We start from the raw sequence: 23,707 nt of genomic DNA, 5'->3' as shown, positions 1-23,707 counted from the left end.
CAAACAGACGGCGCAGAGAGCGGCGAGTTTCCAGAGGTATTCCTGTTTTTATTTCAGAGTGTCTGAGAGAAAAGGCACTGAACCAAACCGGAAAGGGGGCGGGGCTTCACATTCACACCACCAACTAGGAAAGCCGTCGGCATGCGGCGTCTCTGCAGAGCCGTCAGTTCCCAGCGGCCTCAGGAGCAGAGCGTCATCCGCTCTGCAGAGATCATAAGCAACCCGGAAGCAAAACGGCGTTCCACGGAAAACTAAACTCCAGCAGACTTCCTAGGAGAAACGCCTTTCAAGAAAAACAATAAAATCAAGCCTGTGACTTTTTCAAATAGTTAAAAAATGCAAAAATTGTGACATTTTCTGATGTTTCAGTGCCGTTTGGTGGAACTCCAGTTTCATGTTAAACATTTGTACACAAATTGATTGTTTCTGCAGCATTTTGTGGGATTTTTTTTGCTAAATTTTGTGGAAAATGACTAAAATTTGACCAAAAAAATGAAAGTTTTCAACACAAAACCATTTTAAATTAAAGGTGAATTTTAACAAACTAAAAAATTAGAAAAATTATTTAGAATTTTACTTGTCAATGACATTAAAAACAATAAAATAATAAAAACTTGACTGAATTTACGTGGTGGGATCAATATTTAGATCTTAAATGTAATTACAATGTTTAAATTAAAACGTATTAATTCCACAACTTTCATAGTAATTTTATTACAATTTCATGCTTTTATGTAATCTTTTTGCTTTCAAACTAAATATTTTTGCATGAAATTGAAGCCAAATATTTCTGATTTTTTCATTTGTGTTTATGACTTTAAAGTTACTTGGTCTTTTTTTATAGATTTTAAATAATTAAAAATATTTTATTGATGCTCTAAGAAAATACTGATCTCCACAGAAGAGTCAGAATCTCCAACTCTTCAGGGGTTTTTTCTTGACGCCGTTTTTCTTCATTGAACGGAGTCGAAAAAGAAGATGAAGGTTCTGGATCAGAGACCACGGCCGGCCAGAGGGGGCGCTGTCTGTCAGTCTGTACAAACACACTCACGCACGGGGAGGGGGGAGGACGGGTGGTGGTGCTTCAGGACGACAGGAGGAGGGGGGGCGGGGGCAGAACCGGGAGGAGGGCGGAGCATCAGGTGGGAGTGTGCGGCGCCGTCCGCTCACAGCTGGTCCCTGAAATAGCCGAGCTTGGCGAAGGACATCTCCCTGCGCAGCTGCATCACCTCCCAGAACATCTGCTCCACTGCAGACACAGAACCCGCAGAGCCTCCGTCACAAGCGCTCAGAACCTCTCCAGCCCACATTTACATTCTGGACTCGGCCTCACCGTCCTGCTGCTTGACCAGCCCTTGTTGGATGTAGCGAATGTAGGTGAAGAAGTTGCAGACGGCTGTGATCTGAGGAGAAACAAACTTCTCAGGTGAGTTGATGATCCTAGGCTACGTTCACACTGCAGGCTGAAACGACCCAATTCCGATTTTTTTGCCCCTAAGCGGCCCAATTCCGATCTTTTCATGACAGTCTGAATGACACAGATCCGATCTTTTCAATTGCGACCCAGGCCCCGTGGATTTGCCGTCCTGATTCCGAATTGTAGCCGTTCTTTTCAATTGCGACCGCCGTCTGACCGGCCAGGCGACTTAATTCCGAACTGTACGTCATCGACACGCAACAAACGTCATCATTTTGCGTTGAAGTAGGCGGGAACGAGAACGTAAACATCAACCATGGTGGACGATGCTGCTGAGATCAGTCAGTGGAAGGGAAGCGAGATCCCCGATTGGATTAATATTTGGGCTGATCGCTCTTTTCAGGCCAAACTCCAGGGCTTTTATTGCAACTGGGCGGTTTTTGTAAAAAATTCCAGCTAAATGGCAGAGCGTGGTGTTGAACCTTTCCCGCGATTACTTTTTTTTTCTTTCTCCCCTTTGACCGTGCTCAAGCGCAGGGGACCCGAGGCGATCCTCCTCCTCCCTGTTCTGATCCTTAGATTCTCCAGAACAGCTTAATAAAGAGTCCATAGCATTTATTCTGGGGGAAACCTTTTATTACCGTCCTCCGTAACACACAACATGAATGCGCGCCCACACTGCCCCCCCCCCCCATATTCTCTATCGCGTCACGCGCTTGCACGCACACACACACACGCGGGGGCGCGGCCCCAACACATACACATTCCTCTTCCACTACAGTGGGTACAGACGATCCCGACTCCATTGCCTTCTTAAAATGAGAAGATTGTAATTGTGCTGCTCCTTCGTGAAAATAAATGTAATATTACAAAAAGAGCTCCGCTTTTGACAACACTGTTGTTGACATCCATTGTTAACGTTGGCTCCGCAAACAACAAGTGACGTCGTTCACCGTTGAGTATTCTTCTGGCTTCTGCGCATGCGGGTCTCGTTTGGGTCGTGTCACGGTCACACTGGAGATCACAAAAGTTCGGATTTACTTGGAAGCGTGAACGGTCTAGCAAACAATTCGGATTTTTTCAAAAAATCCGAATTGAGCATTAAGCCCTGCAGTGTGAACGTAGCCCTAAATGCTTTGATATGTGCAGCTCTCCTACGCCCCCTGGTGGAAGATTCTGAGTCCTGCAACGCTCACATCCACTTCAGCTTCAACCTGTTTGCAGATGAAGCTGTTCGTTCCTCGTTTCTGATGAAACCGACAGCCCAAAAGCCCGGTTCTGTTCTGTCCCGTCTCTGTCTGAGGATGTGGGGTTTCTTCTGCATCACCACGTTCAGAACATTTTACTTTTAAAACAACGACTCAGAGATGAGGACGGACGTAAAGCAGCAGAGGCTCAGACATCGGAGCCTACAGACTCCATTAGAGCAGCTGAGATGTTACGTTAAAAAAATAAGAAACTGCACCTTAGAGGAGGAATGAACGACAAACAACACGCGTCTCAGAGGAGGAACGACGGCGCCCAAAAAAGGACGCAATGAGGAGGAATAAAGCTGCCTAAGAGGAGATACAACATGCGACTCAAAGGGGGAACAAAGGCGTTTTAGGGGAGCAATAAAGAAGTCTCTGAGGAGGAACGACGGCGACCAATAGGGACGCTAAGAGGAGGAATGAAGGCACCTAACAGGAGGAACGACGGCGCCTTAGAGGAGTCCCAAAGCAGCTGTGAGGTAAACCAAAGTGTAGTTTGTGTTTGTACTCACTTTGTATCTACAGAAGGGGGAGACGTAGTAATAGCTGGACGAGTCTCCAAACTTGATTCTGTGCTTGCAGGTTTTGGTCTGACCACTCAGGGCACATTTTCTGTCAGAGATCAGAGAAGGAAAACCGTTTAGTTTCAGGAGAACGTGAACTGAACCCGCTCATCAACCAACACCAGGAAAAGTACGAGTCGAGGAGAAGAGGAATCTCTGTCAGGTTGGCCTGCAAGGAACCTGGATGGTGGGGGTTGGGGGGCTGAAGGGAGGAGCGTCACAGGCGGGGGGGCAGGAGTACACGATGCTAACGGGAGAAAGACGGACTTACGTGACCAGCTCAGCCCTTCGTACGCTAGAGGAGGCATTTAAGGGGAGATGGAGATGTGATGAAGGCGTGAAAGCTTAAAGAGAAAGAGTGTGGGTGTCGGGATCCTCACTTTGGTCCGCCGCACTCCACCGCCGACGCTTTGACCACAGGCAGCGGCTGGAAACCCACAGGCTCCACGCTGAGCGTGTTCTGCTCCACCGCCTCCAAGATGGCCGAACCCAGCTGAGGAGGGAGAGCGACATCACAACACGGACGAGATTGTTTAGTGGAGCAGCAAACAGATCCAGGACGGTTATCGGGCCCGGTTTCTCCAGAACCCGCTGGTGTCTGCATGCACACCTCGCTCTTGCTGAAGGTGAGGCAGGGGTAGATGTCCTCCCTGTAAACCCGCTCCAGGAAGCAGCAGCTCCGGCTCAGGGTCGGCTCCTCCTTCCACGCCTTGAACTCGCTGAACAGCTGACTGTCCACCTGCCCACAACAACAGAATCAGCGTCTCCTCATCTGCCGTGGGAGGTGTCGAGACACGGGAGGAGCCCTCACCTCCCTGCACTCCCGTACGATGGGCTCAGTGGCCGACGGGTCGGGCTGCGTCCCCAGGATGGCAGAGGAGGTGCTCTTGTTTCTGCTGTGGCCCTTCCTGAAAGGAGTCTTTACTCCTCCACTTCCTGCTGAGGGGAGCTCACCGACGGGGGAGCTGGGGGAGGAGAGAACCAGCGTCTTCAGCGCCTGGACCTCCGCCTGCAGCACGTCGATCTGGACAAGCAACAACAACTTTAGGAACCGCCCACGGAGGAAAATGGAGAGAGTTGATTGACATTGTGTTACTGAAACATTGACATTTTAACTTCCGTGTGGGACGGACGGACGCCGCACCTGTTCAGGCCCACGCTCCATCCATCCCTCATTCCTGAATAAGACCCCAAGATACCCCAACTCCTCTCCCTGGGGCAGATTTCCACCTCCACGCAGAGGGCAGACCAGCTTTTTCTGCTCGAGGAACCGTGGCCTCCCATTGGAAGGTTCTAGTTCTGGATCAATCAATCAATCAAGGCTCTTGCGGGGGGGGGCGATGCCCCTTCCCGGTGCGTAGAGCCGACCAATAAAACAAGGGTCTTCCAAGCTTTCCGGTCTTGTGCCAGAAGCTCAGTATCCTTCATAGCAACCCCATAAGGTTTAGTTCTGGATGCAGCCACTTCACACTTGATGATAGCCCCGCCCCCCCGCCCACACCAAAGGTTCTGACCAGCATCCTCTGCAAAAACCGGACTCCCTCTGCCTCCTGGCCACGCCCAAAAGTCTGTCTAGGAAGAGTCTGAACAGAACCGGGGACGGAGGGGAATACCGGCTGGAGTCAGTCCAACACGCACAGGTTTGTTGACCTTTGACCTCAAAAAAGAGGCAGTCAGTTTAAATTTAGAAGAAAAAAATTAAACTCCCCTTAGGGATGCGGGCGTGGCTAACAAAAAACCTCCTTTGTCAGAGAAATCTAAACATGTACGTTTGCTGATTCTAATAAAACTAACATAATAAACCTGTTCGGCATCAGCGGGCGACCAAAAAATAAAACGGTTACTATGGAAACAAACCAACAGAAAAGCTGCTATTTTGAAAAGATGTGTTATCCGTCCAAGCAGCTTTGACCAGTGTGGGAGGGGCAGATAGAGGGCCGTGTAACAGCCACTCACCTAGTGAGGGCGGGGCAGTGAGTGAGGGGGCAGGACAAGCTTCATCTGATACTTTATATTCAGCAGCACTGGCACAGGAAACGACTTCTTTTTTACCAACGTTCAGACGCTTCAATTAAGAATTTCTAGTTCAAACAACATTTTCCAGTTTTCACCAGCACATCTTCATCCCGGAGCCTCTCTGTTCAGACTGAACCGGGATCTGAGATTCCTCACCTTTCCCAGAGCTTCCTTCAGCTGCTTCTCCGCGTTTGCCTGCTTGACGTTTGCTTCTCTCACCATCTTATGGGCTTCCTGGAAACACATGGAACAGGAGGGTTCTGCTCAAGGCCCGTTTGGATTCCCCTGACGCCCCAAAGTCAGGAAAAGAAAATCCAACGGATCAGCCGCAGATACACACCACACAGAAAACACCAACAAGCAAGACCCCAACACCTTGGCAAACAGGAGAGAAGGAAGGATGGAGGTGAAGGAGACGATCAATTCAGGAAAATCCCAGAAAAAAAAGAATCTGAGTTTGTAGTTTTTCTAACTAAAAAGTTTTCAAATAGTTCATTCAGCTTTAGGAAACTTTGGAACAAAATCTTTGGTCTGTTTTACTTAAAATAGAAGGAAAGCAACACACTTATTTTCTGCTGCATTTAGAGGGTTTCATCTAAAAGTTGCTGCAAACAATAAATTCAATTAAAGTGCAAAAAATCCAGGAGAGAAAATCAAACCAGGATCTGGACTGACTGAGGACTTTTGAGCAAAACGGATTCACTTTGGATTGTCTTTGCTGCTAACGGTTTGTATTTTTAGTCATCATTTACCCAAATTTAACACCAGACCACAGAATCTGAAGAATTCTTCAACCTAAAGAACTGAATGGATGCAGACGTTTTAAGATCAATTAAAATGTAAAAATGATCCAATAATCGCTGATCGTTGACATAAAAAAATCTATTTTGTGGAAAGAATGGACCTCCAACTCGACTCCAGTTCATTTGAACCGTTTCTCTAAAAGCTTCCAGACGGGCGGCATTTTTTGGGTTTGTCTCGGCGAGAGGAAAGGCGGCAGGAAGTGGAGGGAAGAGGAAGGTGCAGCAGAAGCGGACCGACCTGGAAGAGACTGGCGGTGAGCTCCTCCAGCTCCAGGCCGAGCTGGTCTCTGATTTTAGACAACCTTTCACACTCCTCATCCTTCAACAGCAGCTCCTTCCACGCACGCACACACACACACAGAAAATAACACAAAACAACGCAAAAATGAACACGTGAGGTGGAGAAAGGAACACAACATGGCAAAACAAGAAAAGCAACACAAGTTAAAAGCTACAAATTAAATGTTGTCCTAAAAAACAAACAGAAAGATGGAAATAAATCAAATGCTTTGATGTTGATGTGATTTCACACAAACTAGTGAGCGGCAACACAAACACTTTAACACAAACACTGTTAAAATGATAAGACAATGGTTCAAGTCTGCAGAGAGAATGCATGTGTATGCCAATATGTGTGAGTGTGCATGTGTGTGTTGGTGTGTGTCTGTCAGCGTGTGCATATATGTGTGAGTGTGCATGTGTGTGTTGGTGTGTGTCTGTCAGCGTGTGCATATATGTGTGTGTGTGCATGTGTTTATATATGTGTGTGTGTGCATATATGTGTGTGTTTGCACCTCACCCTCTGAGCCTTCGCCAGCTCCTCCTTCAGCCTCTCGTATCCTTTCTCCCGGACCTCCATCACCGACGGGCTGCGCAGCCTCGACAGGCTTTCGCTCAGAGCGCTGCACTCCTCCCCTTCCTCTCCAGACAGGAAGCTGGCCTCAATGGACTCCGCCTCCAGCCCTGGCACGCTGCAGAAGCACAGGAAAAAGCGGCGGGAAAAATCGCCCATCAGAGCCCACTGCAGGGACGCGGTTCTGACGTCTGATCGCTGGTTTACCTTCCATTGTGGCTGTGCCGCGGCGTGGAGTAAACCGGCTGAGTGGGAAGCTGGTCGGCCCGCAGAGAGCTGGGGAGGCCGGAAGGGGGCGGTCCCAGAGAGTGCGTGCGGTACAGAGAGGTGGGAGGGGTGCTCTGACGGGCGGGAGGGCGCTGGTCTGTTTGGTTCTGAGAGAACAAAGACAGAAACACAAATGCTAAGAAGGTTTCAATGCAGCGGCATCCCAGTGGTCCACCTGGTTCTCTTCATGAACCAGAGAGCAGACGATGGTTTGGCTCAGCAACAAACGAAATCTGTGGACTGAAGCTTCTTGTAGTTTGGGAGCAACAGGAAGACGATTAAAAAAATTAGCTTTTATACGCCTGATTTGTTTTCTTTATAAAATAAAACAAAACAACCAAAGAGAAAAGTTTATTTTCTGAATGACAGAAAACTTCTCATCTACAATGAACGTCTGGTGTGGAGGACGTTTTCCCACAAGACAACTCAAACTTTCCTCGTCTGAATGTGAAGCGTCAGCGCCCCCTACAGGCGACTAATCCCATAAACCTGCTGGTCCTGATCTGCATTTTCAGTCATGATTCTTTTCTCTAAAATTCATGGAACGTGTAAAAAACCATCGTGCTGGTTCAGAGCTCTGATTTCCAACTTCTGAGGGGCACTGAATGCAGCAGAACGTTTCTACACCAGATGTCCGTGAACCTCAGAAATGTGGAGTTTTTCAGCTGCTGTGGTTTATTCTGAAAAACCCTGTCAGAGGAAACAGGAAGCCGTTGGTGCTGTGAGGAGAAAGGCCCACCTGGAGGTCAGGCGTGGTGGGCGAGGCCAGGTTCACCTCGTGGAAGCCCTCTAGAGTTTCGGCGTTGCTCTGACCGCCGCTGCAGGCCATGGCGACTGCTCTCAGACATCATACACTCTGCAGACACAAACATCCAGGTGCAGGTTGGCGTTTGTCTATGGCTCCGCCCACCCGTTCTTCACTAATGACATTCATAGCTTCGCAGTTTTTCTGACCAAGACAAATGTGTCACTTTATATATTTCTCTGAGGTTTCTCAGGTGTGAGACTCTTCATACCATTGCAGAAGCTGTGGATCAAGGACCGACGGCTGGGATGGAGGTTCGAGTCCGAGTGAAGCAGGACAGTCCACAGATGAAGAACTCAGCTTATGGGTCGACACAGCCGTTGAGCTAAAGCGCAGAGACAAAGATCTGCTTCAGTTCCTCTGTAGTTTTCTGCATTTCAAAATAAAAGACTAAGCATCAAATCACCAAACTTCTGAGCGTTTACAGCCGTCCAGGACTGAAAGGGCAGATCTTTATCACAGGTGAATGAAACGATTTGACATACAATGTGAACATACTAAGAATGTGGGCGTGATTGACGAAAAACCTCTGTTGCCAAGGAAGTCTAGAAATTTACTTTTAAGACCTGTTCATCACATCCAAAGCCTCAAATGGTTGCTATGGAGATAAAACTGACAGAAAAGCAGCTGTTTCAGGAAAAAAAGTGATCTATGGCGACCTGCGGGCCATATAAAGTTGCTCACGGCTTTTGTTCTTTGCACATGTGTGTTTAAGAGCCAAAAACAAACCTGTAAATACACAAGCGTGGAGCTCTGCAGTCCGAGGTCCATGTGGACCAACAGCAGAACATCAGAACCACATTATAGTCGGTCCTGCTCGGGTTAAGGACCATCTGTTTATGAGTGCTGAGTCATGACTGAAACACACCATCACAGAAATAATGCTGACTCATTTAACATTTTTAATCCATAAAAAACACAACTATGTTTCAGCAGCTGTTGACGGGTTGTTGGTTTATTTTACCCTGGGTTCTGCCTTTCAGGCTGCTGCTCATTCGCCTGAGTAATGGAAGCGCTAAAACCATTAGGACCCTTTTACTTTAATGGAGCAAATATTTTCTGTTTTCCACACTCAGCATGCCTGCACTCACACTTCCATGTGTATCTTCATCGTGGTCTGAAAGCCTGCAGCCATGACTCAGCAGTTTTTCAGAAGGATCCTTCAAGCTCTTAAAGGTGCCATAAGCTCAGGACATACCTGACCGTCCTGCAGGAACAGGAGCGACCTCACAGCTCTGATCCCTTCACGACCCGTTTGGGTCAAACTCCACCATGGAGGCTCACACTCGATGCCGAGTCATGACTTCCAGTGCCGACAGGTTTTAGCTTCACGGCCCGACTCTGCGGCTCGATCAGAACGAGCCTCTTTTAACTACAGGAGCGAGACGCGGCACCAAACACCGGTCCCACCTGCTCAGCCTGGTGGGCGTGTCCTCCCTGTCACTGTGTACACAACTGTTTTCTGAGGACAAATGGAGGTGCGGGTCCAGTCATGGCATCACTCCCTTAATTGTGTGTCGTGGTATTTTTCAGCCCTGAAAGCCTCTCCAGACATGAACCAATCAAAGTGACAGAAAGGCAGCAGCGTCACGCCTCAGGTTGAGGAAAACCACTTCCAGCTATGATCTAAGGAGTTCCACAGACACAGAAATCCAACAAAAGCAAACAGTTGAGTCCATTTTTTGCTCCGTTTTGCTTTTTTCTATCATCAGTCAAAGTAAAAAGTGACAAGACTTTCTGTAAACAGGAAGCACAACTTCAACTTCTGAACTTCTGACAAAATACAAGTACTGTAGATTTAATGACCTGGGGTAAAAAATATATATATATATATATATATATATATATATATATATATATATATATATATATATATATATATATATATATATATATATATATATATATATATATATATATATATATATATATATATTCATACACTGTTAACAAGACTTTTTAGGAGGGAACATCTGGTATCCATGGAAACGTTTCCTGTCAATGACAAAGTAAAAGCTGTGCAGAAAAAAACTTTTCTTCTTGATGGTTCTTGTTTGAGAATAAAACGTGAGACGTATGTGAGCTCATGTTTGTCCCTCAGTGGTTGTCAATAAAGTTTAATAGGAGTCTGTTATTTTATATTCTGCTCTGACTGACCGCAAAAAAACGACGGACAAAAGAAATTTCATGAAGAATGACTCAAAGTTGTTTTCCGATCAAAGCGTGAAGTCATAAATAATGATTCATTACTGCAAATTACGGCAAGTTTCCTTTATGGATGACTTTTGGGCGGGAAAACCAATGACTATGTAGCTCTATATCTTTATGCTCAGACTAGATCAAGACAAAAAAAAACGACTTTAAAAAGTTCTGGTTTCATAAGCAAACCTAAAAAACTATTTCATGTATTTGAACTGCTCTCTTTTAACCGTTTCTGTCTCCGCGTTGTGGCTTCATCTCCCTCATGAGCAGAGAACGCAGGAACGCTTCTGACTGCAGGGATTCCTTAATGAATTTCAAACACGTTTCTCTTTCACTGGACACCATGAAAAACGACGAACCCTCAGCCTCCTCATCTCTGACATCCTTCCACAGAAACAGACAGGTGACAGTCTGAAGCAGGTGAAACTCCAGCTGCCCCCCACACCCACACACACGTCTCCATGGAGACATGCCCTGGTGAGCCGTGGTAACCCGACACTGAAGGATGCTGATTACAGATCCAGTTCCTCCAGGCTGGCCGAGGCGCGCTGCCAGCGTTTACAGGATTAAAACGCAGCGGTGGAAGAACCAAACCACAACAATGGAAACAAGCGCAGGATCCGGGACATCCACGCAACCGCACAGCTGGAGCGCCACAAGAATAAATCCTCCACCCATCGATGAAATCCAAAGGGAAAACTCGTCCTAAAATGCTTCACATCCTCAGTTTTTTTGGAATTAAAGCTCTGAAGGATTTAACCCAATTAAGACTGAAAAAATCCAATCTGCAGCTCAGCCGCTGATGATGGATTTACAGTCGGGCACATTTCTGGGCAGCACTATCAAATCAAAGTGAAGACAAATGATGAGAACACTAACCAAATTCTGGAGGAATCTCATTTTTTCTTACTACTAAAAGAAAATAGATTACAAATGCAGCACAGTTTTTCAGTCACATGACCTTTGAGGGTAAAAAAAAAAACCTGTTTTCCAAGTTTAAACTCTAAAAAGTCTTTTAAACTATTTTTAAATCATTCCCAGTGATCTTTTCATTATGATTATGCCGTTTTTGCCCAAATAATAAGAACCGCCATAAATCAAAAAACAATATTAAGCTTAATTTTCTCAACATTTCCTCCATCATACGAAGCTGAGGTTGGCTTCCGTTTCACGAGGGGCACTAAAGGAACATTCCACTGCATTTTTCACACCAAGATCACCTAGAACCGATAAAATCTGGATAAAATTATGATTTAGATACTAAAGAACACATTAAACACAGTTTCTGATTTGTGAAAATGTAAAATTGGATTATTTTATCGCATTTTACGCACTGAGTCCACCTTATCTCCTCATAAAGTAAACGTGACCAAACTAACTTGTAAGATAACTTCTCTCTTTTTGGACCCTGATATTTTAATGTTGTCTCTTCCCATTTCAGGTTCACCCATCTCTCTTACTCTGCTTTTCATATGTCTTCTCTCCTCCCTCGATCGTATCGCTCCCGTCCTCATTTTGAGAAATCAAATAAAGGGTTCAACTTCCTGCTGGGAAAGTTTCACGAATCAGAAACTGTGTTTAATGTGTTCTTTAGTATCTAAATAATGTTTTAATCCAGGTTTGATCAGTACAGGTTGTGTGGTTTTTGAACAGGTGGACTCAGTGCGAAAAATGCGACAAAAATAATACAATTTCACATTTTCACAAATCAGAAACTGTGTTTAATGTGTTCGTTAACTAATAGAGGTGCTAAATAAATTCATCATCCTCTCCCTCCTTCTCACTCATGGTGCTGAAAGAATTTAACATAACAGTATAAATAACTCGGCAAAACACAGTAAAACAGCTACAACTAAACATATTTAGACAAAAACCTACACTTGTACCCAAATCCGTCCAGACAGGCAAAGGGAATGGTATCCCACAATTCCTTGCGGAAGTAGTTACACATACTAAATTGAATTAATTTGAAGTAAAAGAACTGTCTGATAACTGCGTGTTATATTTAAGCTGAATTAACAACAAAAATGATTTATCTTAACTGAAGCAAATAGTTAAGTTAGATTAATGTAAAAAAGTTTATCTTTCCAACATCCATACGTGGTCTTATCACCAATCAGTCTTATCAAGCTTCTTCATCCACTAAATCATCTTCAAATGGACACGCCATGCTGCTTCACCTCTCTGAAAACAAACTAACCTTCAACTAAACCTGCTCTAGACCAGGTTATGTTCAGTGCATGAGTTGCTATGGCAACTTGACCTACCCTAAAACATACCTCGATTTCTGGAACCTAAAGCTGAGGTTATCCGCTTCCTTAGCCTCAAACTTACCGTGGTAACTAGCATAACCTGCTTTCTGGAATACCCCTCTGTTCAGGAGCCCCCGGGGTTAGCTTCGAGTTAGCATCCGCTAGCAAGGATCACGACAGTGAGAAAGCGGCGTGCACGCGTATTTAACCGCACACGCCTATCCACAGCGACCGTGCGATGCCATCGAGCACCAACGCATGAAACATGCATGACAGCGGCGCCTGGCGGCTTGAGTTTCACTGAAGAAACGGGCTCGTTAGCATTCAGATTAGCCGAGCTAGCTAACCTAAGCTAACCCCTTTTAATAGTGTTTCAGAGAGAAATTTCAATGTTCCTTCAACATCAAACCATGAACAGGAACCCCGAACAGCTGTTTGACACAACAACGCCAACAATTCAATGTATATATTTGAATAAAAAGCCTTTAACTATGACGATGAAAATATTAGCGATGATGAGGGAAGCCCTACTTCCATTATCGGTCACTATTCGTAGCCTGGCAACAGACACAGCGTTACGAATTCATCAAGAGCAAAGGTATGCCAGGTAAATAAATTAGAATAATCAACATGATAACAAATATATTGAAACACACCAGTTAAGTTACTCCAAGTGTTCTCCTGATAGCAAAGGAAACAGAAAAGGAGACTCTGTTGTCAGATAATGGGTGCGTAAAGCAAATCCATGCAGCAGTAAGCGACAACCGAATTTATGACGTCTACAAATAAATGAATAAATACATATGCGTCAATAATTTTTAATATGTGGACTCACCGAACCTCCCCGTGAACAGCAACCGGACCGGTCGGTAAGCCTTCCGGTAAACGAGTCGAAACAAACAGGAGCACCGGAGAGGCTGCTGACGCAGGGACCGACGGGGGTTGCGTTCACGGAACTCTAGGAAATTAGAGCTACCATCAACACTCTGCTTTCTGACACGGCGCTGAACACCAGCTTTTACTATCACACATCCACAGAATGCAGAAAAACGGTGGTCACTAAACGCACCATCTTGAGAACAGATGACAACCGCAACAAACTTTCGCCAAATTAAACTTATAGTGATGCAAATCACAGTAAGACAAAATAAATAATTTGAATAGAGCAAAATAAAAATATAGGTTTTAAGTGTCCTTTAAAAAAATAGTTAAATTTGGTTTGATTTAGGCCTCAATTGTATCAGAACTTATTCTACGACTTTTCATATGTTTGTCATGTATAAATTGTAGTAATTGTTGGACATATACAAATTTTAATTACAAATTCAAGCCACGTTCAGTTTTTGTTATTTTTTCGTAAAAATTCTGTATATTTGTTAATTATTTATCTATTACAATTCTTCTTTCCCTTTCGGCTTTTCCCATCAAGGGTCGCATGGTAAACCTGGCAATGTTTTACGCCGGATGCCCTTCCAGACGCAACCTTCTCAAAGCAACCGGGCTTGGGACCGGCACAGAAGTAGAGAAAGGAACAGGGAGCAGTCCGGATTCGAACCCTGGTTTCACGGACGGAAGGCGCCGCAAAACCAGCACGAGCTAAACCGGCTCCCTGTTATTTATCTATTACAATAGAATTCGTTTTTTTGGAAAACATCTGACACATTTATGTTGACGGTGTGACGTGTTGTTTTTGGTTGTTTATAGGTAAAAAACACCTGAACATCTGACAATATAATGCTACCGCCAGCAGAGGGCGCCAGAAACAAATAAATGATCACCATTGTTTAGTTTTTTCCTGAGTTCATCATTGAGCCTGAACTCTTTCAGCTGATCGATTGTTTTAATTTGGAAGTGATTATTAACTTTTACTTTAAAGCATCAAAATAACACAACACTGGAATTATACTTGAGCTTTAGAGTTTTTCACCTAATCTTAAACCATATGTATGGACCTTCCGTGTATTGTGATTAAACTTAAACGTAAATTTATTTTAATTTTCTCTTTTTTATTTTCAATTACTTTAGGATTTTACAATAGCCATAAAAACCCTTTAAACTTTTGTGAGTCTTTAGGGAGGAACACTCAGTTATTGATCGTTCCATGCAGGGAATAATTTCACCCTGGATGATCATTTTTTATTTGGACTGTCAGTGTTTATGAACAGCAGCAAATTTTCAAGAAGAATGATAAAGCTCCAATTTTCCACTATTTGTGAAGCGTCAAGTTGAAACTTCTTTCAATAATACCAACAGTTGTAAATAATAAAAGTAAATATCTTCTCAGTGTGTCACCGCCGTGACTCCTGACACTTCTGAATTCTGAATGAACGTCCACACGCACGGACACACCCGACAATGGGCGGAGTTTGTAGTCTTTAATTGGAAGTGCGCGCGGCGGCGGCGCATTTTACGCACGGAGTTCCACAGAGGCGCGCGGCATGAGGCCGAGCGGAGGTTAATGCGGCTGCGTGATGATGACCGGTGTGCGCAGCTGTTGGGTGAGTTTCCTTTACGGAGAGATTTCTGTCTTTGTGAGAATCTGCCCCGTAAATGCGGTAAAACCTCATATTGATTGATTTATGGGCAATTATCGCTAAATCTTTGTAGACCTTCATTAAAAAAAATGCCCTTTCGCTCAAACTAAATGCCATTTGTTTTTATTTGACACTTTTATTTTCATTAAACGCTTTATAACATTAAAGTCTATTTATTTATCATTTGTGTTTTTTTTCTGTATTATTTCTCTTTATAAATACGATTGTTTGCTTTAAAAAGGTTTGAGGACAAAAAAACTTGTAGTACTTATAGTATAAAAAGATAAAATACTCGAACTTGTTCAAAATCAACAAATATTAAAGTAGAAAAAAGTTTTTGTTTCTTAGTTTTGTCTGACACCTTTTGGGTTTCCTGTAACTTTAAACCAAAAGTAGTGATAAATCTGTTTTTATCTTTGGTTCAACAAAAACTAATTATTAAGTTTTAAATGACGAGTCTGGACATTTTGGACATTTGAACAGGTTTATTACGATAAAAACGTTTTTCTTCTCAGTTAATTTTACTTAAACTTTAGTAAAGAGTTTAGATTCTTGATAAAGGAGCCCTTTCTGCCAAGTTGAATGAGTCTGGTGGCACCTCAGAGTTGTTTCCTGTCTCCTTGTGGAGGAAGCTCCTCCAGGAATGTGGTTGAGGAGGCCGCTGGTTTCGGTCTTCATGTTCTGGAGGAACCGGCACTACAGGTGGGATGCTGAACGTCAGAGCAGCTGCTGGGCAGAGTGTTTCCATGGCTCTGCTGTGAGGGAAATGACAGATATAGACGTATAGATTTAATGTGACTAACTTAATGCATAAAAACACCATTAAAAAAAACTTTGATTAGTTAAAAAAAACAAGCTGAAATTAATATAACCACCAAATGTTTAAATTGGTTTTACTTTCCTCCGTTTTGTTATAACTTTTCACTCAAGACCAAACAAAGATTACCCCTAAATATTCCAAAAAATATTTAGTTTCCAAAACATTTCATTAACTTTGTGAGAATCGAAAACGGCAAAAATATAATTTCTGATGCACAAATGACTTTCATTAAAAAAGAAAACAGCCAGTTGTACTTTAATGAGGTTTATTTTATCTTTCAAGTCAATGTTTGATAGATTTTTTTATTATAAAGTGTTTTGTAGCTGTTTTCAGATATGTATCCGTATGATCAAAGCTAAAACTGCAGCTGAACTAGTGATAAAAAGCTTCTTTATGTCTTCTGGCATGGATTGATTTCATATCAACTTCTTCTCTCTCCTAAACTTGATGAACATCCTGTCTGTCTCCAGGTTTCTCGGACAGAACGATTCCTCAGTTCTTTTCACCCACATCAGACATGAGTCGGGTTTATTCGTGAGGTTAGAGTCGCCGGGCCGTCCATGTGAAGTCGAAACGCCAGCTGGCCTTTGACCCCCCCACCTGAACATGGACGTCCGTCTTCATGGCAACTCCAACTTTAACCAAAGAGTCAACGGAGGAGCCCGTCGCAGCTCCAGATCAGGAGTGAGTGTTGGAAAACATGTCCGACCTTTCCCAATGAAAACCCTCGTTCTTGAATGCACAATCCTTTTCTCTAAAAGAAGAAACTATTTGGTTTGTTGCTGGATACTAAACAGCTACAGGAGGTGGTTAAATTAGAAGTTGTTTTGTTTTTAAACACAAAATTAAATTTCTTTATTTGGCCAAATTCCTATTTTTTGTCAAAAAAAGTACTTTAAACTTATAAAGTATAAATATCAACATCACACTTAAATATGATACACATTAGTATAACTATTACAATAAACCAGCTTCTGCATCTAAATATACAAGTACTAGCACAGTATATAGATAGATAGATTTGCTTTTATTGTCATTGTCCATTGTAAAATGAAATTGAATCTGAAGTACTACCTCTCTTGGACTAGTACTGTTATAGTTAGTTGCAGTACAAGTACTGCATCTGACTATAATAGGTAATAAAGCAGTTGCAACAACACTGCTAACATAACAATGCAGTGTTTATGTATGCTAGCTCTAACTAGCTATCATTAGCTAGCTTCAATGGTAAATTTTATTTTTTTATTTCTTAAAAAGACTGCAATTTTCAGATTTTCAGTTATTTTTTTTAATAAAATTAAGTAAAGTTTAATTTAAATGTAAGTAAAGTTAAAAGTTTAAATGAATGTTTTAGTAGCTTAGCTTAGTGATTAGCCTAGCATGCACACTGGAGATTGATGTGTTTGGCGGAAAAATATTTTCTTTTCCGTGTTTGGGCACAAATGATCGCTAGACTTGTTCGTGCTCTGCCAAATAACTCCCACCATTTAATAAGCTATATTAGAAGCTTTTATACATTTGAAATGTGATTTATTTTCTTAATACAGCTTGACAACCTATAGCTAGCATTTAGCACTTTTTGCTGGGCAGGGGATAGTTGTCAGGCAGAATTTAACATTTATGTATTCATTTAAAAGGTTTTTCCCAAACATCATGGAATTATTGCTCAAATAACTTGACAGAGTTTCTTTCTAAATAGTCGTCTCTCATTTTGAATACAAAGGATGATAAATTGGAGCATTTCTGCCAGATTTGAGTAAAATTATGGATAATATGCCATCCGTCACTGTTAAAAGCTGACTGGTTGTTGAACAAACAGGTGAGCCAATAATCTTGTCGTGTGATTATTCTAAGAATTTCATTTTCCATCCAGTCCTGCATATTTCTCCTCACAAACAGGCACAATAATAGGATTTAGTTCCCATCAAACTGTTTTTTTTGTGCCCCCACCATATTTTGAAATACAGTAAACTCTCCCAGCCTATCAGATAACTCAGGTGTAGTGTTGACTTACCCACAATCAGTCATCAAAGATCCCGAGAAATCATAAGCTTAGCAACTTAACCTCTTGGGAATGACTATCAGCACCCCACAGAGCCAAACCGGTCGAGCTGCAGTCTTCAGACTCCTGAGCTTTTTCCCAACAATAGAGCTCAGCTGAAACCAGCAGGTCAGGAGGAGTTACCTGATATCAGGTTCAGCGGCTGCAGGTGTGCTCATCTGTGGAAAGCAAAACAAAACACTCAGCAGCCTCAGTGTGGGCATTTTTCACAAGCATGACGTCAGCTGTTTTCCACGTCAACCGCAGGATGAAGGTCACCTTCAGGTGGTCTGAAGCTGGGGATTTAAGAATGTGACTTTGTTCCAAACATTCAAGACTGACTTTTTGTAGCAACTCAGATTTAAATGTGAGATTAGGAAACATTTCTTGTGTCGGAAAATTTCAAGAATATTTCTGAGTTAGAACTTGGTGTTGATTCCGCTCATCACAGAAGTGGAAATAAGATCCACGGATTATTTTACGACGTGTTGTTACCAAAATGTCCTCAGAAGGTCCCCCACCATCCTGCAGTCTGTTAGGGGTTTGCGATGTTGTTGCTGGATAAACCATGACATGCTGGTGTGGAGGTGAAGCAAGAAGGTTGGGACAACAAACCTGTTGGATCTTCTGTTGGAAGCTATGTTTGCCATTTAAGCAACCAATTTTACTAAGAAATCAATGTAAATAATAAAAAAAACAGGTTTGAGGAATTCTACAACACCAAGTCTTTCATTTATCGGAATAGAGCTGAGAAAGAAAAAGCCTGGAGCGAGATTCACCAGATTTGCACCGCTAGAGTGCAAATCACCGCTAGAGATTTCACAACAAGTCTCTTCCAACAGTGGGTGGAGGTCATGTGCTAGTAAACAGTAGAAAAAGCAAAAGAAGACGAAGAATCCCCATCCTGCTTGTTCCGTGTAAACACCACATGCTTAACACTTTTTCATTTTTATTGCATTACTGAATGTAGTTTGAGGAGGCGTGCACCAGGATCTATCCACAAGCCTAGAGCTGAACTTTTTATCTTGTGTTGGTTTTTACAGAAGGACGATACTCTGAAGTATTTAAGCCCAGAGGAGCAGGAGACCCTCCAGTTCTTTGAGCAGACCATCGACTCTTTGGATGACAGTCTGGAGGAGCAGGAGAACAGGAGGTCTGCACAGATAAGGCCCCAAGTGAACAGCCAGGGGCCCATAAGTGTAGTCAATGGACCCTCAGTCTCGGTTCCCAACCCTGGAATTAGCGCAACTCCTCACCAGGAAATTATTGACCTGGTTCACCCTGACCTGGATTTGATGCCACCCAGAGAGCCGATCTTCAACTCCACCAACCCAGGTAGAATGCAGCTCTTCTCCTTTCATACCTGTTGTAATTTTCTTTAAAACAGGATCAGTAACGTCCCTATTTCTCACAGATTTTCGCCACATGCTACCTGCCCCAGCAAGCCATTTTGAAATAAAGCCCAGGCACGAAAGCATGGCTTCAGAGTACAACCTTCCCACCCCAAACACCCCACCCGACGGCCACTCTGCCTACCACCCCCCAGGCTCTGTCCCCACCCCTGTCCTGATCGCACATCAGATAGCCGAGAACCAGGGTGGTGGAACCACAAGCTTCCATCCATCTACATTCCTTCGTCGCCTGAGCCTGGAGTCTGAAAAAACCCAGGTTGACGGCTCAGATCATCCATCCAGACGCGGTCCTCCTACTTCTGCCAAGCCTGCTCACTTACCTGCGAACATCAGCATGCTGCAGCGCAGCAGGGAGCACCTGAACCCGTCCGGGTCTGATGAGACCATTCACGATAGACAAGAGTCACAATCCCTCGTCTCGCCTTCAGAACATTATCAACAAAGTATAGAGACGAAAGTTCGAAAAGCTCCTACTCGTAGCATTTCCTTCAAGGATCCTACACCAGGCAAATCCAGAATGGAGGCCCTGTCCAAGCTGGGACTGACGAGAAACCGAGCTATGTCCGGAGATAAAGCCATTGAAAACAAACCTCACGGTACACCAATGGAACCCCTCATAGTCACAACCCCCGGCACCAAAACTGTAGACACTAGTATCCCGCAAACTACACAAAACAACCTCCCACAACCTGCTGGGACAACACCTTACTACATCCACGCGGACAGAAAACCAGAAGCCCCGCCAACGCATGTCCACAGAAGCAACAACACTAGAAGCACCCACCTGACCCCATCTTCTCCGTCCATCACCCAGAGCAGACCCACTACACCTCAGATGGAAAACACCTCCCCTAACCATCCCTCTGAGGTCAACTCTCTGTCCTTCAACCACTACGGAGGGAAATCCATCATGGTTAACTCCACAGTTCAAACTCGGAGTAACCCGCCAACCTCTCCAATCAGAAATGAACCCAAAATTGTCCTGCCTGCGCTCTCCAACCCCCCAGAGGCCAATCTTTATGGAGGAAAGACAAAAGTCATGAATCCTGGGTCCATGAACAGGACTGACCTTCCTGACATCCTCTGCTCCCACATCAGCCAGAATCCAGCAGCTCCGACCAGGCAGGAGCCGCAGGCTGCGGAACTCAATAGCTACGGGGGCAAGAGTCTAACCATCAACCCCACCGCTGGTGGGAATCCTTCTACAGGCAGCCTATCCAAGAGCATCAAAGGTCCGGCGCCAACTCCAGCTCCAAGGCCGGCTCGGCACTCTTACCACGGCGCTCTTAGTCCCCCAAAACAGGCACAAGCCCCGCATCCCGAACGGCGGAGATCCAATTCCATGTTTCGCCCACAGGGGATCACAGTGCAGTTTTCTGGACGGGGGCCGATGAACGACTCCCGCAGGGAGGCACTGAGGAAACTGGGACTGCTAAAGACCTGAAGAACTATTCCAAAGCAAAGGCCACCTCCTGAGCTTGAATCATCTGCACCAGCCAGATGGGAATGACGCAGAACAGCATTCCTCATTTTTTTGGAGGTGTGGTGGATTAGCTCTCACAGAGGAATGGACCTTGGAACCGCTGGACCTGTTCAGCCGGTTCTCCCCGTCTGGACACGAAACCTCCAGACGGCAAAGAAACTGTTGACATTTTTCTCTGACAGGAACCTGGAGAACTACTTTGTGACAGGAAGACACTGAATACCTCTGGACAAAGATCCAAGCGACATTTTGTCATGTGGCTCACCTCTGCTCACAGAAGGCCATGATCACTTCCATTGTAGATTGTTTTTTTTTTTTTTATGGGAATGGGGAATTTTTGAAATTATTCAGTCAGTGCTCTTAGAGGTTCATCTGTCATCTGCAGCCTGAAGCGCTCTGTAGTTTGTACTCCTTACAGGCGCACACATCCACTTCTGTAAATAAGCTACGGCTATTATTTTAACTTATTTCATTACATTCAACCAGAATTTCCCAAAACAAAAAAAAAAAGATCAGAGTGATCCTCCTGTCTGGAGAATCCCAGCTGGAGACGGATCTCTGCTCTGCAGTGAAAGCATCAGTTTGAGGAATTATTATGAAAAACACACAAACTACAAATGATTGATGTTTAATGAGAGGTCCAGAGCAAAGGCTCATGGGAAAACGGGAGACCATGGTGTAAGCCAGTAACAATTTCAAACATGATTGAAAAGTCGTCTCAGTTCACATGACGGCGAAAGGATTTTAGGATTTTGTGACTCCATGAATAAAGAAAGTAGTTAATAATTCATTTAATGAGGAAATTCTGAATATTTATTAAAAAAAAAGATCAAAGTGTGAACATGTGCCCCTCAGCACATTTGACAGGGAGCTGTTATAGTCTTTAAAGCTTTAAAAAATATGTATAACTGAAATGTAAAAAAAAGGGGAGGGGGAGTATTGCTGTGTTTTCGTGTCTGTTGGGATGGACTCTGTTCCAGGGGGACTCGTTTTCTTCTCATTTACTCCAAAGAAAACATGGGATTTTGTTTGTCAGCTCTTTGTATGAATTTAAAAGCTCCTTCCACGACAGCAGCTGACCTCCTTCTGAGGGGGAGGAGCAGCAAAACACAAGGAGGAGAGGGAGATCCAGGCGGGCCTTTGTGCAGCTGGAGGATATTTTTACTCCACGGAGCATCTCCCACAGCGAACCCACAGAGGGGCGTGAGGTCAGGCCGGGCGGACGGAGCCCTTACAGCTGCTTTTTAGGGAGGTCACTTCTCCCAGACATCTGCAGTCAAACCGCACAATCCAGAAATACACTCTGGGCAATGTGTGTTTTCTTTTAGTGGTGTGTAATTGAAGTGTTGTGTGTGTGTGTGTGTGTGTGTGTGCGTGCGTGCGCATGTGTGTGTGTGTGTTGGGACTCCGGCCTCTGTAGCTCACCTACAGAAACTTTTGAAGGATTGATCTTTGTGTACAGACTCCGGTTCTTTGTAGTACATCTACAGATATTTTGAAGGATCTAAAACTCTTTGACAGGAAATTTAAAGACCAGAAGAAGAGCTTTAGTGTGCGTTGAGCGGGAAATGACGAGGTGGAAGACGCTGATCAACTTTCACACCACTGAAATGTTTATGTCATAATCTATACATCCTCCTTTTTTGTCACTTATTAAAGCAGTACGTTTGACAGAGTGTTGGATTGTCTTTATTTAACTAGAGGAACGATCAGACGAAAAGCATTTAATATGGGATTTTAAAGCAGATTTAGTTTCCATAACAGTTTAGGGATAAAAGAAGCCAAAACGTTTGAATAATGACAAGAAAACAATTAAAATAATTAATTCATAACCATGTTTTTTCATTAAAAATACTTTCACATAACTAGTAATTGATGGATATTAATTAAAAAAAATTGTTCCCTCAAATTAATATTTTGTTGCCCTTTCTTGGTATTTTGTGGCCACAAATAAGTAATTTATGGGCATTAAATAGTAAAGTACAAATGAGTATTTTGTGGAAACACATTTTTACTTTGTGGAAAGAAATTTGTATTTTGTGGCCAAAAAAATAGTATTTTGAGGGTAAAAATTTGTATTTTGTGTGCACAAACTAGTAATTTGTGCACACAAAATATTAATTTATGGCCACAATTTAGGAATTTAGGGGAAATGTTTTTTGTTTTTGAATGTCATGTCTAGGGCTCCATGACAACTGAATGACAGAAAAGTTAAATTTACTTATAAAAACAAACTAACAAACTAAGACCTAAAATCAGTTGATTAATTTGATGCCTCAAAAGCGTTTTTTTAGAGTAAAACACAGCTGAATCTATAGGAAGGCCTTTAATGTAATCTGTCACTATAAAAGCAGACATTCTGTATGGATGGTGCCCCCACCCCCTGTCAGCAGGTACATCCTGCCATGGTTGGTGTTGCTCAGAGAAAAGCGGCGGCAGGAAATACTTGCTGCCGTGTAATTACACCTCGACAAACAGACACGCCCTCACAGACGGAGCAGAGCTGACCCAGTTTACACCAAGCAGCAGCAGCAGCAGCAGCAGCAGCAGGACGTCTTCACAGCAGAGGAAACGCTGGAGAAGACGTTCATCCAGGTTATAGAGAACTCATGGTTCTCATCCTCAAGAGCAAAGATTTTACTGTCAAAAAGAAACTGAATTGTTTTCATAACATTTCAGTTGTTCGAATTGAAACAAATGTTCATTCTGTACACTCAAGTGTTCGTCAGTGCTGTGTCGTCTGCAGATCTTCAAGCTGATGGAAGTGCATTTCTTGTTTTTCATCAAACATTTCATCATCAGAACACGCCAAAATCCTAAATAGTCTTTGTAAAATGTTTGCATTGTTAGGTTTTTACTTTGGAAAATGGATTAAAACATATTTGGCTCTTTAAAAAAAAAAAGTGTCTGAAAACCCAGAGCACTGGACAGTTCTGCACCAGTCTTCTAAAGCTTAAGCGAGTGAATTTGGAGAGTTTATGCTAACCGT

The 23,707-nt window shown here is 43.5% G+C and overlaps 2 protein-coding genes across 16 annotated transcripts; one reads left to right on the top strand and one right to left on the bottom strand.

The window, feature by feature from the left end:
* Positions 1–27: 27 nt before the first annotated feature.
* Positions 28–17,944, bottom strand: rab3ip (RAB3A interacting protein (rabin3)). Of its 15 annotated transcripts, none has more exons than XM_078942033.1 (15): positions 17,797–17,943; positions 15,561–15,717; positions 8,186–8,299; positions 7,909–8,025; positions 7,110–7,276; positions 6,849–7,020; positions 6,288–6,383; positions 5,403–5,480; positions 4,042–4,254; positions 3,841–3,969; positions 3,611–3,723; positions 3,502–3,525; positions 3,180–3,279; positions 1,334–1,403; positions 28–1,249 (listed from the first exon to the last, which is right to left on the bottom strand). In XM_078942033.1, exons 4-15 carry the CDS (start codon positions 7,996–7,998, stop codon positions 1,167–1,169), a joined length of 1,335 nt encoding a protein of 444 aa, XP_078798159.1. In that variant the 5' UTR covers positions 7,999–8,025; positions 8,186–8,299; positions 15,561–15,717; positions 17,797–17,943; the 3' UTR covers positions 28–1,166. The 15 variants fall into 15 exon arrangements, with proteins under 15 accessions (XP_078798159.1, XP_020569749.1, XP_078798163.1 ...); XM_020714090.3 differs by lacking the exons at positions 15,561–15,717; positions 17,797–17,943 and adding exons at positions 13,085–13,109; positions 13,264–13,379; XM_078942037.1 differs by lacking the exon at positions 3,502–3,525 and having other exon boundaries at positions 17,797–17,944.
* proser2 (proline and serine rich 2) lies at positions 14,831–22,389 on the top strand. The gene is made up of 4 exons (XM_023952460.2): positions 14,831–14,926; positions 16,253–16,466; positions 18,867–19,158; positions 19,238–22,389. The coding sequence occupies exons 2-4, from the start codon at positions 16,389–16,391 to the stop codon at positions 20,677–20,679; spliced, it is 1,812 nt and encodes a 603-aa protein (XP_023808228.1). The 5' UTR covers positions 14,831–14,926; positions 16,253–16,388; the 3' UTR covers positions 20,680–22,389.
* Positions 22,390–23,707: the final 1,318 nt, after the last annotated feature.

The sequence above is a fragment of the Oryzias latipes genome, chromosome 23 (genome assembly GCF_053564925.1).
Source record: "Oryzias latipes strain Hd-rR chromosome 23, Olatipes_Hd-rR_3.1".
In the NCBI taxonomy this organism is placed as follows: domain Eukaryota; kingdom Metazoa; phylum Chordata; class Actinopteri; order Beloniformes; family Adrianichthyidae; genus Oryzias; species Oryzias latipes.
This window is presented reverse-complemented; position numbering and strand designations above follow the sequence as displayed.